General features: G+C 41.5%; 1 protein-coding gene across 12 annotated transcripts in view; it reads right to left on the bottom strand.

Annotated features, from left to right (window-relative positions):
* Positions 1-16570, bottom strand: part of KMT2C (lysine methyltransferase 2C) — a 218964-nt gene that overhangs the window by 78031 nt on the left and 124363 nt on the right. For 11 of the 12 annotated variants that reach the window (XM_083189044.1, XM_083189048.1, XM_083189054.1 and 8 more), the window contains exons 14-24: positions 15031-15150; positions 10760-10873; positions 8348-8449; positions 7568-7672; positions 7060-7241; positions 6537-6701; positions 6305-6414; positions 5699-5752; positions 3278-3490; positions 2237-2365; positions 1957-2076 (exon numbers count right to left, since the gene is read on the bottom strand). In XM_083189044.1, the coding sequence (XP_083045170.1) occupies positions 1957-2076; positions 2237-2365; positions 3278-3490; positions 5699-5752; positions 6305-6414; positions 6537-6701; positions 7060-7241; positions 7568-7672; positions 8348-8449; positions 10760-10873; positions 15031-15150 (1414 nt within the window). The remainder of the gene's footprint in view (positions 1-1956; positions 2077-2236; positions 2366-3277; positions 3491-5698; positions 5753-6304; positions 6415-6536; positions 6702-7059; positions 7242-7567; positions 7673-8347; positions 8450-10759; positions 10874-15030; positions 15151-16570) is intronic. The other variant, XM_083189052.1, reaches the window with a different exon arrangement.

Here is a 16570-nt window from a genome sequence, read left to right as displayed (position 1 = left end):
CAAGAACCCAGAAGAGTGCATGTTTTAAGGATTTCTCATGGTGCACGCAAGAGGAATAAGTACTGACCCAGCAAACTAGATTATCTTATTTGTGTAACATCAACTATCGCTAATTTAACTAGTTTTTTTTTTTTTTAGACTGGTTATTGGGCCTGTATTCAAGAGGTCTTTTTAATTTAGCCGGGCCAAAATCGCCTTGGAGAGGTGTGGTACAGATGGAGCCCCTCTCATTCACTGCCGGCGCTCGCCAGAGTGTCCCCGCTGGCGGAGGGGTACTCCATTAGACTGGGACGTGCGAGCGTCTCACATGCAAGCATGTCCCAGTCAGCCGGCGGCTGGACCCTGTCCGCCTCAGGGAGACGGGAAGGGTTAGGAGGGGGTTTGCAGGGAGGTGACGGCGACCGGCGATGGCAGCAGGGAGCGAAAGCGCCCCCTTTCAACGGCTGGCGGGCCTGGCAAGCATGAAAGGGGGCCAATCTGTATGTCAAAAAAGCTGCACTGTAGATACCCCTTAGGTACCCTTTTCCAGCTTGTGAAGTGCCTGGAACCACACAATAATGCAGGCTGGAGAGGTGTTACATGGTATGTCCTAAGGACACGCTCAAGCTACCTTGCATCTCAAGACCCATCCCCCTCTTCGTGATGACATGATTCTGGGGGCAAGAGCTGGTACAGGGAGTGGCTACACTAAACCAAATACATTTCCAGTATGAAGCACCATAGCATCTTAACCCTTTGAGTGCCAAGTGAATTTGTCAAAATAGGTGTGAAAATTGCTAAGCAGACAAGCGACACTGGCTTTTTTATCGGATATTTTGCACATCTCACAGAGATTTTGGCACTCACAGGGTAATGCACACACAAGGTAACTGGTGTAGCCAGGTCCCAGGCAGCACCCACTACGTGGCTAAAGAAGAGGCTACCCTCCCTATTGCTACGCCATATTACATTTTTAAAATGTGCTACTGGAGCTAGAAACAGCTGCATTACAAATGCATGTTAGCCTCTGGTACACTACATTGGATGCAGGTGCATACAGCCACCCACCGGGAGGACCAGGACTTCCGTCTACCAGTGCGGAGATGCTATGCTGCGTGATGGCTGGAACAGAATTGAGAGGCTGTGGCTGTGTAAGGGGAGAATGTTTCTAAAGATAAAATGTATGAATGTGATTAAATGTATGTGCAGCACTGAGCGGGTTAAAGTGTATTGAAGATAAAACCGCTTGTGGGCTGATGGGTGGCCTGGCCCACTACTAGGAAAATGGAAATGTCTTCCCATGTAGCATCAGCTATGAAAGCAGCATGAGAAGGCAGAGGAATAGCTGGTCAAGCCAGCCAGCTGAAGGGTTACAGGGGGGGTCCCAAAGGACTTCCACTCAGTGGCCAGGAAACCCTGCAAGGAGGTCTTAGCTGCCCATCTTGGAGCATGTTTTCAGGCTAGAGATGGTGGGCTGTACCCCTTTTGCAGAATCCTGCTTTTTGAGTAAAATTCTCTCCCACGCACACACTCCAGAGGTGTTGGCACCTGTGCCGTTGCGGACACCATTGGCTCAGGCCCAGAGGAGTCACCACTCCCCACTGGTGAACATGCTTTGGGCATACTAGACACAGGCACTTAACTTGATGAATAACTGCAGGGCACAACTACATCCTGTGGCATTGTGTTGGATAAGGATAAAAGTAACCAGAGTGCCCTGATCTAAAATATGTACCTGTGTTTTCGCTTTCCTCAGCCCTGAAATACTGTTGTTGCTGTTATAAGGATTTAGCTTTGCCTGCGGTGAACCAAAATACAAGATAAATCATGCCTCGTGTTGGCTTATTGGGGCTATTGGACTTATTCACGGAGGTCATAAATTTCCTCGCTCTTTATGCTGCAAAAGGCTCTGGCATTTAAAGCGCTGGGAAACCTTCAGATTCTGCATATTAATCACTTTGATAAGCCTCCACTCACATTCATCTTTACTCAAAAAAAGTTCAGAAACTGAGCCAGAAGAATCTTTTCTGGATAGAGACCTCTTCGATTTCCCCTGACCTGTTCGGCTTCTTTGGCGCACCATAAATCCCCCGATACCTGGAGAGAGGGCAGCTGTTAAAATGATGCGTCTGATATTGAAATCAATAAATTGAATTTTCATTGTGATGTAAATTCTAGTCATTTGTATTTCAATAAAACTATATAAAAGTAACCCAGACAGGAAACGGCTATATGTAACACATTAATAGGCTCATACCTGGTCTATATGGCTTTCTCTTCCTTTTCTTCATTCCGTCCATTACTTCTGCACCCTTAGAGTCGTCATCAATAGCTTCGCGCTCCGGACTGGAATCTGATTTTATGTCACAGTCCATTAAATCACCTTCTAAAAACACACACAATAGTGGTCTTTCAGCAATGTGGAATCAACAAACACAGCTGTCTTAAATTAGGAAACTTTAAAAAACATTTGTCACTAGGGAGGACAATCTCTGGCCCTTTTTTAAATCCTGGGTTTTGGAGACTCCGATCCAGGGATTGAATTCCCGGTCAAAAAAAACTGAAAGCCTGGGTTCCCACCGGCCCTGGGATTGGCATCCCTGCCTGTCACCAATTCAGAGTGAGGGCAGCTATTTGTTCGCTGAATCAACTAGTGATATTTCTTAGGCAAATGGTTTTCCCTCACAATGGCTGCTTCCATTATGTATAGACAACATGATCACATGGAGATTTCTTCTACTGAATAGCTTCAATGCAGAGAACACTATAAAACATCTCAAACTTGGTCTTTAGGACCTAAAATAGTTCACGTTTTCCAGGTCTCCTCACAGAACCACAAGTAAAATAATTTTTAAAAAGGTGTCAGTGAGTTATGAATACACCTGTGCACATGCTAGGTGACCTGGCAAATGGGAGTTGTTTGGGAAACCTGAGGACCAAGTTTGACCACTGCTGTAAATTCTGATTCAAAATACTGTCAAGTCGCAACACAGCTTCCAATCTCAATATTTGGCGTTAATGTGCAACAAGCCACAGACTAACTAGGGAGCCCAACCAGGCTGGTTTGCCCTTTGAGTCAGCAATACAAGACTTGGATTATTTCTAAAAATACATTATCATATAGGTCTATTTCTAAAGATAAGCCAGTTATAGAATGGTATGGTTAGTTTATAAAAAAACAAAACAAAAAAAAACCCCAATATTTATATTCACGCTGTCAAAAGTATGACACTTCTTTCATATGGTATAAAATAGTGCTAGTGACAAATGTATGTGTGTGTAAGAGAGAAGACATCACCTCTACTATCATCCATCTCTCCATCTCGGGAATGTTCAGATTGTGGGTCTGGAGGGGTTTGGAGCACGGCTACACTGTTCTGATTGATAATCTTTAACTTCAGCTTTGGTTTGGATCTCCTTCTTCGTGGAACGGTGATTGTTAAGCTTTGTAACTGCGAGAGCCCTGACTCTGTCAAACATACGCCATCCTGGGTGAAGGTCTTCAGAATGTCTAAATGAAAAGTAAACCGCATCAGGACATTTTTTATATTCGACAGAAATGCCCAACCAAAGTAATAATTTGCAAGAAAATCACATAACATCAGATATTGCCAAATAAGGTCATTTGCTTCACTTAAACCCTTTCAGTGCCAACTTCTTTGCGAGAGCTGTTCAAAATATCTGCTAAAAATTCCAGCGTCACTTACATTTGTTATATAAATGAAAATAAAAAATTTGTAAAAAAAGACTATATTTCAAATATAAGGTAAACATTGCAGGTCATTATGATGAATAAAAATGTTTGCTTGGCAATTTTCACACCTAATTTGAAAAATTCACTTGGCACTCAAAGGTTTTAGAAGGTCCACTTACAAGATGAAAATCTGGCCATATTTAATCATTCACTACTTTCTCCCAGTCATGATTAGGTCTGGAGGGATCATAACCGAGTATATAAACTGGGTGGAAAAATTCTTCATATAAATTGGAAACCATAGAACAAGAAACATCAGTTTATTTCAAGATGACACTGTTCATCTTGAAGTGTAGAGGGCGCTGTTGCTAAAGTAGGTATTCACGTAATACTTGAATCTTGTTTGTAGTCTATCTGTTCTCCTCTATACCCCTCACAAATCAGTTTGCAAAAAGACAAAGCTCATAGGATAGAACAGAACATGCATTTATAGTGAAAGCCAGGGTTGTGAACCCAACGTCCACCAAAATCAATCCAGTGAAAAGCATTTAAAGGGAATTTCAAAAATCCTTCTCTCCTTTATACATTTTGGGAGACATTGGTAACTTTCCAAAGCAGGAAAGAGTATATTGCTTCTTCGCTGCTGCATGCAAATCTTTCTTCCTAAAGTGGGCACCTTTTGAAATAAAGACAGTGAAGAAGTAGAATTTGGGAAAGTATGGACATTGGCACAAGTGTTGTGTCATTGTTGCCCCATGTTGCGCTGCACAGGACGCACACTATCAAACCACTTGTGTGGTGCTTTCTCTAACGTGGAAATTACCATATTTAGGTTCAACAGAACAATTGGCAGCAGAATGTCTAGAACTATCAAAAGAATGTCTGACCCTCAAGGGTCAACAATCTTTAACAGTTTTTAAATAGCCAGAACCTTCTCATCTGGTGTCAGGAGTGGACCCAGAAAAATCATGCCCTGGCCGGAGACAATACAATGCATCTTTATCTAACCATGGTCTTCAAGCAATTCTGTCCATTTTTCAGGAGAACATACAGTAGGCAGAGCTTGATTTTATCGTAAATCAGCGGCTCTCGGCATGCCAGGTACTGTGAGGCTCTACTAGCATCAGGTGTACTTTTTGCAGAAAATGCATCTGATGTGGCCCCGGGAGAGTGTGCTGATTAATGTGATGTTCCACTTGTATATTTGTTTGCAGTGGAGTCTCCGAATCGGTACACAAAAGGCTACAATGTTTCAGCTGCAACTTTTTTTTCCCCCAATATAAACTCTGTTGTGCTCACGTGTCACAAAAATTAATCAGCAGTCTCATTCACATTGCGGTGTGACCAAGACATTTTCTGCAAAAAAAACCCAAAACAAATAGTGAAAAAAAAATGCAACGTGCATGGCGTATTGAGGCAGTAGTACACATCCATACTACTGAGGAAAAGCAATGTCCTTGCTGGTCCAAGGCTAGACATGGACTACCCTTAGAACATCCTCTGTCACATCTTGCCCTAGTATTGGGCTCACATTCATTGTAGCCCTAAACAGACCAGTGTCATGAACAACAGGACCAAACTCCACATGTATATCAACCTAACACAGGGAAAGATTGAGGCTGCTTCCTTGGTTGTCCTGGCTATTGCAGTGCAGCATGAAACCTAATCCAACCTCTGGAGCAGCAGATAAGCAGTGGATGATTGCCCACTTCTCGCACTTTGTGTATAATTGGTGGAGAAGTGTAGAATGGGAATATACAGACTTCAAACAAGCTTATAGTTTTATAAGTCTATTCCTGTTACAGCGCTTATTATACCCCAAGGTTAGCAGTGCCCACCAGCGGATAGATGGTTAAGAGGTTTAAATAAATACAATGGATATTTAACATTCAGATCATGCCATCTAGATCTAAATAATTTTGTTTTCAAGAACTCTAAGATAAAAATCAAACAAAATAATAATAATAATAATAATAATAATAATTATAATAAAACATCTATATGGGAAGCAGAAGACTTCCTTACCAGGTTCCCTAGTTTTCGGAACAATATGTGCATCAATTGGGGAATCACGCTCTTCTAAATGTGGCATGAAATAGAACGAAAATATGTTAAAACATTGTGAACGGCTGGTTATAGCACACAGTAAGGCAGTAACAACTCAAACAATATATTATATAATGGGCCTAAATCAGCTTGGGTTGTATCCTGGCAAAAGTACAACCCATGGCAGCAAGCAGAAGGGGGGCAATGCGACAGCAGCTCTAAAGGCCCCCATACACTAGGGCGACTTGTCCTTAGGACAAGTCGCCCCCGACTTCCCCCTGAGCTTCCCCGGCTGCTCCCCGGGGGAGCTTGATTAGATTGGCACTTGATGTGCCATTTTTTACATGTGATAAATCGTGCACAGGCTCTACAGATCTTAAAAGGTCATTCAAGTACTGTCAAACTCTATGATCGCACCCGCTCCCAGACAGCCATAATGCGGCATTTCCTGTGACTCAGACTGGCAACTCAGCATCTCTCGTGGTTTAGATATAAGTTTCCTATCACTATATGAGATACCGTATCTAAATATTTCTATTAAAGCGGTAAAATGCAAACAAAGGAGCCACTGATCATGAACATTACCTTGAGTTTGTATTGCAAATGGTTTACACATGGCACAATCAAAGCCGCTGTCTGCTGCACTTTCCACTTCTGCCTCAGTAATTAGGCTCTGGCAAGCACCATGGGACCACCTGAGAAAGGCACATTTACTGGCATATGGTAACCGTTTAATGAAAAGCAGAAGTTACCTGTACAATGAATTTGAAAAACAAATAAAAGAACTGCAAGTACTGAAGTACATTATAGCACTCACCTGTCACACTGTCTACACTGAAGAATTAGCTCGTTCTCGATGTAGTTCTGGCTGCACACAGGACAGGTGGATAGGCTTGCGCATGGCGCACACTGGGTGTAGTTATTCTGCCACTCGCATCTCAGCCCTGGCGTTATTGCTTTGCAATTGTTACAGGATACACACCTAAGAGCACAATGTTTATTATAAGATAAAGAACCCCCCACACATCTGCAATTTCTATTACAAAATACTTTGGAAAACCCACTCATGCAGAACATTAGTTACATGCAATTCTACCATGCAATATATAAATTTGGAATGGCGCTGAGAACCATGATGAGCACCGCAGTATAGTAGGGACAGTAAAGGGGCTGGACGTACAGTAGGTTACAAATAAAGCAAACATCAGTGAGATAACTACTGCAAAGAGGGGGCGTTGGTGGTAATGGCAAGGGTAACCATGGTTTATTTATTCAGCTGAAGCATGCACATAGTTATAGTTATAAACAGTAGGAAGTATTAAACACTTATTTAAACTAACCATTTACACTTCCAGCCTCCTTTGGGAACAGTCTGTAATGGAGGATCCAGGCAGTATGTATGATAGCTAATGTCACAGTCATCACAGAGCAGCAAACGGCCAGGATCTGAGGCTTTGCCACAGGCCTCACACACAGTACACTCCAAGCACCTCCAGCCTTTGCGAAGAATAACTTTACTAATCTGGAGACAAAATATATATATAAAAAAAATAAAATGAACAGCCAGAATGGTAAATACAGATTACGCGTTAAAAAGCAAATATTGTAATGAGCAGGTATATTGCCAGTCAGAAGGTGATCGGTCACATGGTATTTCATGTATGAGTAGTAGGGAAATATTTACACTCCAATTATAAAGAATTAAGAAGGCATCTGACTGACTAAACAGGAGATTAACCATTTCCCTTTCTCATAGGACAGCAGTATTTACGTGTCACTTGTGTAGAGCAGATGTTATGCTTGTAGTAGTGCTCCCATAAGTAGTAATAGACATTTGTGGGCACTCACCTTAATACTGACACAGTATGGATGGTAACACTGCCCGCACTGAGAACAAGCGAGAAGTCTCCCTTCAGCACCTTTCCCAAAACTCCCGCAGACCACGCACATATCCTATCAGACGTGCAAAACAAACCACTGTGAGCAGCAGCAGGATTATCTAATTTTACATTATAAAAACAGAACGCATTCAGCGCTCTTTAACAAGGTCATACCATTTACAAAACCAAAGCAAGATACATAAATGAGATAGGTACCATTCAGTGGGAATTCCGAGACGAAGTATAGCAGAGCTATGCAAAGCTGTCCTCAAAGCCGCTCATCTGCTGGTAATACCAGCAGATGAATGGCTTTCCCGGTGATGATGCGGGAGCGCGCAGCACCGCTCATCGCTGGGTATACACACTGGGCGGCTTTGAGCTGAAAGACACTCCAACATGCGGTTTGGAGTGACTTTCAGCTCAAAGTTTCCCAGTGTGTATGGGCCTTTAATATATTCTTTATTTCTAGATCTAATAAGGGTGGACACCGCAGCTGCTCCTGTAAACCGGAATATGGTCACTAGGTCGACAACAGGAAGGTCGCCATGGGGTTAGGTCTGCATTCCAGGACAGGATAATTAAGGGATGTCAAAAGTCACAGCACTTAAGTGTGGCAAACAGCACAGAATGAAAGCCTATGATAAACTTTACAAACTATGGAAATAATTTGATTCCCTTCACGTTGTAACATAAGCCAGAGCCCAGCACCCAACCTGCTTTCAACCACTATGTGAAAATAATTACAAACCTGATGCAAGGTGAACTTATCGCTTCTGGAAAATAAAACGACAGTGTTGTGCATTGAGGTTTCTTCCTCCTCCTTGTATGATGAAAGATCAATTGTGGTTACCTGCATCAAAAACAGATCATTCAGACAGTCTCTAAGGAGCATCCTGCATGTTCTAACAATAGGCAGGCCTTCCCAAAACAAAACCTTCACGGGTTATTTGTTACCAGCAGGAGAACAGGAACCTGCACATACAGTACCTCCATAAAGCTTGTGCAGCTCAGTCTTGAATGTGCAGAGGAAGGGTCATTATTTTGATTACACAGATGTCCTCACTAGGTTTGCACAAATATAAGCACTACTGATGATGAAAACCTGTAGTAAAAGGTGTTATCACTGCGCTGACTTCTCCTCCAATGCTCTCAAGTCTCGGCAGCATATGTCAAATCTCCCTTGATCCACCAATGCCATCATCTCCACCTGGTTGTTTTCTTGACCCCGAGGTCTTCTCATGGGGTAACCTGAAGTTGCAGTGGCCATCTTGGCTGGGTAAGCTCTATGATCCAGACACTATATTTTCTGGTCCCTGTTGGATGTAATTTGCACTCACTGCTTCCTGTTTTTAGGACTTGGGTTGGTGTCTTCTATTTTCATATCTGCACAGTGTCTATCCAATTGCTTATTGTGACTCTTTGGTGCTTTACTTACTCTTTTCATACTTCAGCTACTACTATTACCTATCTTGCACTTGCCCCTGGTGAACTGTTCAATATTTACTATGCCCTTCCGCCGTGGGCAAATCGGGACATGCAGCAGGTATAGTTCAAAAAAATTGCCTGCTCTTTACGGTCCCTCCAAGAACTGAACCTCACTTCAAATGGTACATTTTACAATTTGTCCTTTCAAATGGCGTCAGTTAAGCCCACATAATCTGATATGAAGACTTTGGAGAAACAATGTACGTTCCCCGGTTCTCCCAGAGAGGGCAGAAGGCTCAATTCTGAAGATATGCCATGAATGTTAGTTTATATATGTCTACAACTGTTTGCAATTCCTGCAAGATGAGAGAAAGCTTTGAGATCTTTAAAAAAAAAAAAAAATCCTCTATGCTCTTCCCTGCTAACGTGTCGGTTGTGTGTAATGGGACTACTTATTTCTCCAACACATCATGTGAGAAAAAAAAAGTTTAGCTCAACCAACACCCTATTTTATTGTAGATCCTAAATAGACACAGTCCTCTTCATTTACTATAACTGTTCCTTTTTCTAATTTGTTCTTTTTTTTCTCTATAGGTGGGTTCCAAATGGAAAGCTGAGGCCTGAAATTCTGGAGACTACCCCTGAGCCTGTTCAATGTTCTTTATTCGCCTCAATGTGTTTTTCTATTCTGGCTTCACGGTTTGTCATATTTTTGTGCCATGTCTGTATCTCACTATCTTTTTGTGTGTCCCGGCCAACACTGTTTCGAGGGGGCAAGGCGGGCATTTGAGATGTCTAGATTATGGTAAGTTATATCTTAACCACTGTCATTTCTACAATCCTCTGGTTTGGGGTACTGGGGTAGACTAATGTAGTTTAGATAAGGGGGGTTCTTCAGGGATCCAGGTATGCCTAGGTTAGGAATACAGGTCAAGGTAGTTTAAGGGGAAGGTTCTGTTTATTCCATTGATCCACCTATGCTCCCCTAATGCAATGGTTTTATGCCACATAGACCCAAATGGTGCCTTTGGCTACCATAATGGGGCAGATGTATTAAGCCTGAAGAGATAAACTGGAGATAAAGTGAAAGGAGATCAAGCACCAGCCAAGGAACTGTGGGGCAAATATATTAAGCTCGATGAAGTTATAATGTGGCTGGTACTTCATCGCCGGCCAATCAGCTCCTATCTGTAAAGTTACAGGCTTGGTTTGATAAACAACAGGTAGGAGCTGATTGACCGGTGATAAAATACCAGACACTTTATCACTTCACTGAGCTTAATAAATCTACAGCTGGGTTTGAAAATGACAGTTGGGAGTTGATTGGCTGGTGATTTATATCCTTTCACGTTATCTCCAGTTCATCTCTTCCCCAGGCTTAATACATCTGCCCCATTCTTCCCAGCAAACATGTGGTTTCTTTGTATGCTTGGTGCATGCCTCCTTATTTAAGTAATTATTTCTGATCATACATTGATACACGCCATATGTTTATTTTAGTATGTAATCTAATAAAGAGTCATCAACCCTCCAGCACCCAAGCACTGGATTTGAGTACCTGGCTTTTATTTCTATATACAGCAAAGAGGTCATTCACGCTGACCATGTAGCCCATATGATTTCCTGAACACTATTTTTAAGGTCGACCTGTGTCTATATTGGATTATACAATACATCATTCCCCACTGTAATATTATGAAAAATATACATATTTTAGATGACAAATGCTTTATACCCCAGGAATTATGAAGTTGCTTATAGGAGTTTTTAATTTTGAACGGCCTCTTCCACCGCGGCCAGACAGTCCAGACCCCCTTGGTCTCCTCCTGGGAAATCCAGAGCCACGACCCTGTTGGATAATAAGGAAATTAAGTCCTTTAAAAGGCAATAAACGATAACATTATTAAATGTAAACTTCAGCTATTTTTCTCCATATATGAAGCTTTATAAGAGAATGGGAAAGCACTGAAAATAAAGAGAGGGTTATACAGTTTGCTTCCGCAAATTAAATATTTATTACTGTCTTACCAAGTTCAGATGCTGCGTAATCTCCCTTCGACCCCCACCTCCCATATACATCAGTAGGACATATAGGACAGGCCATCCTTACACTGCTTAGATTAACCCAGTTTCTACAAAATGAGTTCTACATATTGAACACATTAAAAGCAAATAAGTATAAGAGATCCTGTGGGAAGTAGACATATCAGTACAGCTATCTAAGTTCTCACACTTCAATTCCGCAAAACAGAAACATGCCTTCTGCCAGTTTAAATGCACTTTTGTTAAAGGGTATTATACAAGAAAAATGCATTAAACCCATAGTCAATGACTACTGGAAGGGCCTGAGAAGGCATTCCATCTCTCATCCGAGATAAGCAGCAACTAACAGATAGATGTCGCCAAACATCTTTTAAGAACATATACTACAGTAGCGGACTACTGAATTTCATGCATTTAAAACTGGGCCACAGAGAATACTGCTGCATATTTTATATGGGGGTGTATGCAGCCAATGACACCTAGTTATGGAAGCAAGATGTAGCTTGCAAACTGTGGAAATGCTATAGCTGTCTTGGATAACCCTGGAATACAGAATACATGGAAATGCAGCCCTTACACATTCACCTTGGAAGCTATACACGCCACTAAGGGAAAAAAATAAAATCATTTTACACAAAATTAAAAAAAAATTGTCAAACTCTCCAAATCATTCCAGGGAACTTAGCCTGGTGAAACGTGTCACTGCAGACATGGAAAAGAAAGCATTACAGAACTCAGCTATCATCCAGGAAGAGTTAACAAGGCCCAGGGTGGGGGTAACTAGAGGATCCCCTGATGGAAACACCAACACTAAGCACGGATTCACACAGGAACCCTTCATTCAAAGCAACAAAAACTTTATATACAGAAAATACAAAAAAAAAATAGATAGAATATCTGTCTCAGGAAAAAGGCTCCAAAAAAGTCTGTGCCGTTAACCTTTGGCTCAAGTTTTATGTGAATTCTGCAATTTGAACAGTATGCAATTGCTTCCCAAAACAACTGAAGTTGTAACTTCCATGTGGAAACACGTTTTACAGCCAGCAAGTCTAAAGGGTGTCCAGCGGCAGAGTAATACTCAGCCACATTCCACCATGTGAGGAGGGCCTTAGGGTGTCTGTGTCCATGGAACTCTAACCCTGACAGCTGGTCTTTGTGAATAGTAAATATGTGGGTTACAACATGCTACCCCTCCTGGCTCTGTAATAAATCATTTTTAATTTTTTTCTGTGGTACTTGTGTATTATCACGGCACCCACTACGGCATTTGTGTAGTGGGCTATTCACGGTAGTGAAATCGCATCGCATGCCATTATTGTAAGGCAAGGGATGCGATGGGGTGCGATAAAAAATCGCATCCCATCGCATGCCATTATTGTATCATATGTGATGCGATGAGATATCGATTCTGATTGAACCTATAATAATGTCATTTAATGTCCTATACCATTAGATGACATATCGTGGGGAAATTTACTAAAGGAAATTTGTAAATCCATTACTATCCATTTACTATCCCGAAAATACGGCAATTCGTATTCGTATTGACGTGCTATCAATACGAATAGCCGTATTTTCGGGATAGTAAATGTCAAAACTAAGTGTATTTCTGGATACAAATACACCTATTTTTTACAAATTTCCTTTAGTAAATTTCCCCCATCATGTCACCCCCCCCCCCCCCCCCCCCACACACACATTATCCACGTCATCCCGAAGCATGGCGAGCACAGCGAGCCCCACGAAGGACCGCGGTACGCGGCCGCCCGACCTTTTCATACCCCCCACTAATCCACGTCGGCGTGGAGTTGATTATATATAGTGTGGTGAGCGCAGCGAGCCCGAAGCATGGCGAGCGGCCGCGTAATACATGTAACAATACACGTCCCCTCGCCATGCTTTGGGCTCGGTGCACTATATAAAATCATCTCCATGCCGACGTGGATAGTGGGGGTATGAAAAGGTCGGACCAGATGCGTACCGCCGCCCCTCGCGGGGCTCGCCACGCTTCGAGATCTCGTTGATACTGGGGAGGCCTTAATAAATGACATTATATGTCATTTAATGGTATAGTACATTAAATGCCATTATACCTGTAAGTGTCAAAATCGCATGCCATACCATAGCAGCATGCGATGCAATTTTACTACGTTTGCGTATGTCGTAAAATCGGGCACCGTGATAATACACAAGTACCTTTTTATTTTTAAATGCATGAATCAGTTCAGTCTTCTTTTCAGGACAAGGATTAAGAAATAAAAAAAAAAAAGAAATAAATGCACTTTTAGCTTTTGTGTAGAAACTTTTACAAAATGCCTTGGGGGAAATTTACTAAGATAGGAGTTATATTTCACAATCAGAATCTACTTCTCATTTAGCGCCTTCTAAAAGGTAATAGAATCTGATTGGTTGCCCATAGCAACATCCCATGTGAAATAGACCTCCCTTATTTTAGTAAACTTCCCCCCATGTGATTCCATTAAGATGACTGTGTAGAAGATGAACTGTGCAAGATCTATGTTTTTTTTTTTTTTGTGGGGACAATACCCATGTGAACCGCAATTGTTTGCTGGTGAAGTAACCAGGCAGCAAATTCTGCGTTTTGCATTTCTGCTATAATCAAATCTTGAGTTCACAGGGCAGCCATCGGAATGAGCACTGACAGAGGTGGACAAATCAACGAAATCTGATGCAAGACTGCATGTTCTGGCTTGAGGTATTGGCAAGGTTAGGTCTAGTTCCAAGTTGGGGGAAAAAACTCTTACGAGATAAGAAGCAAGGTCTAGAACATGGGAGAACCAATGGACCCTTGCAGGCTGCGCTCGCCACCTGGTTACTAAAGGCAATGGGTGAACAGCGGCAGGTCACCAGTCTTGCTCCTCCCCTGGGAATGAAAGGTTCTTTTTCCAACTTGGATCCAGAAACTACCAAACAAGCAATGAGGAACACACACAAGGCATACATATTCCAACCTAAAATTGTCAGTTTTCCTGCGGACCCCTATGGGGTGATCCAGGTAACATGCACATGGCAGGCGTAGCTCACAGGTTTAGCATGCTGTGTTAACAGCATGCTGGACTGCATCGCCTCTACAAAGCAATTCACTAAATCACCACCAATTTTACTAGGAATCCATAAATTCACCTAGAAAAATCATTGAAAAATCTAGATTTTCTTAAAATTATTCACTGTTCAAAAAAGCAGCCTAATGCAAATGCGTTCACTGTATGAAAGGGAATTACAATAAATTGTGATTACAGTTTATGGCCACATTACACTTTTATAGGCTATGTTCGCAAGTTTGACTGTGGATTGCACTATATTCAAAGCAAAATAAACCAAATAAGTGTAGTATTGTCATAAATAAATTATATGACAAAACCGCAATAGCGCATTGAAATGTTGATCGAAGGATTGCTGTCTCTTGCCTCTTTATTGCCGAGAGTGTGTCTACATTTTGGTGATCTGCCGTTTTCTGTGGAAGTCTCTATTTGGAGACACACACACACTGTACACACAACAAGGAATACATTCGTGTTCTCTTGAAAAACGATATACTGGAGGAGCACCCCAACGTTGTAATATATAAATATTTTCATACATATATACATACACATACTACAAAGCGATATAAACAATATAATTATATCTATCGTACTATTTGTAGACAGATACAAAGAGGAAATAGTGACGAGTAGAAGGTTCTCCATCATTTATTCTGAACTAATACATAGAAAGCAGGAGGAGCTGCATTAGAACATAATGTGAGTGCAATTCATAAGATAATGAATGAGCAAATTGAATGAATGATTTTAGGCAACATGGCTAAAGCTGAAAAGTCTGCAGAGGACAAAGCTGTAATGGCCTAAAATGCACACAAACTGAAAGATGGAGGAAGAGACAGTGCTTGTCCCACACATAACAGGGTAAAATGACACATAAGAAGAAATGCAACTTATTTACCACTTTGATGCTCCAAAATGGATTGCCGAGAAGCTGTCTGGATTTAAAAATGTCCCAACCTTCTGAGCCATCAGCTGACCAGGAAGGTGGGCTCACTGTATTATTGGTACTCCAAGTCCCCTAAGACATGGCAGGTGAAAAAATATATGTATAAACTCAGCAACAGAAAAGTAACAAAGCCAGCAACATAAAGGGTTAGAAAAGCCAAGCAAACATAGACAATGAGACTGCCACAATTAATCTGCAATGTAACACAACATGCACTTTGAAATATGTGCTGAGAACACTTCGGAATGATGGACCACAGGCGGCGTCAGATCGTATATAGCCAGACATAGGCATCAGTGACTTTTCAGTACCTACTGAGGTACATTCTGACTGCGGTCTCAGAGAAGGGCTGGAAAGTCACACCATCTACCTACCTCTGGCTTTCAGCTTATTTCATTATGCCATACAAACAGTGACTAAGAAGGTACTCTCACTCTTTTTGTGTTACAGCATGGAACCATGGTGGATTTTAATTTAAATATATTTCTCCTATAGGCAAACACTGAAAATAGGCTGCATTAGTATTCACCCCCTTGCGAAATCCATAATAGATTACCATTGATATAGCAAACTCTAAACATGTCACATAAGTGGTTTATTTGGGTGCACCTGTGTTCAAGTGAAGTGTGTCACATGATTACAGAGGGTGTTTGTGTGTTTACACACACACACACACACACACACACACACACACACACACATATATATATACATACACTCCACCAGATAGTGCATTTCCAAGCAAATGGAACAAAATAAGGACAAATCGTTCTACGCAAATCTGGATTAAGGTCATTGAGAAGTACCATAGGAAAAGGGCACGATAAAGGTACTGAATTCATCCCAATGTTGAGTTATGCCCATAGACCAAAAAAAAGGGAGAACATACAGAACTGTGAATAAACCTAGAACAGTGCGTCCTTCAAAACTCAATATCTGTGAGTGAGAAGAGCTGTAGAAAGGGAGGCCTGCAATAGCTGAATTGCAAGACTGCAAATCCAGTCTTCTGTGTATGGGACAACAATAGCAGACCTGTTTCCTAAACGCAGGTTGCATTACCAAACTCACGCCAGGATAGCCCGATGTATATGGTTTGCCCAAAGATATGGGAAAGACAACTGTGTTGAGAAAGATTCTATGGTGATGAGACCAAATAAAAGTCACAATGCTTGGCACAAACCAAGACAAATAGGCTCAAACTCCAGCATCTTAAATGAGTAAATCAGATAGAGTTATAAATGTCAAATGAAAGTTGTAAGGATGGTCGACAAAGTAACTTTCATATGTAAAATTTTAGCCCTGAGTGATGCATTGTGTTTATGCAAATAAATGGCAGTACCTGTATTTCAATCATGGATTCACGATTTTAGTGTATTTTAATATTAAATGGATTGCATTGGTTTACTGATCAACTATATAAGATAAAATGTCTAGGTGATAGAATGGGCATTGCTCATTTCTCTTTCAATGGTCCTGGTGACACAGCTCAACA

The sequence above is a fragment of the Crinia signifera genome, chromosome 5 (assembly GCF_055691185.1).
Source record: "Crinia signifera chromosome 5, ASM5569118v1, whole genome shotgun sequence".
NCBI classification, from domain to species: Eukaryota; Metazoa; Chordata; class Amphibia; order Anura; family Myobatrachidae; genus Crinia; species Crinia signifera.
This window is presented reverse-complemented; position numbering and strand designations above follow the sequence as displayed.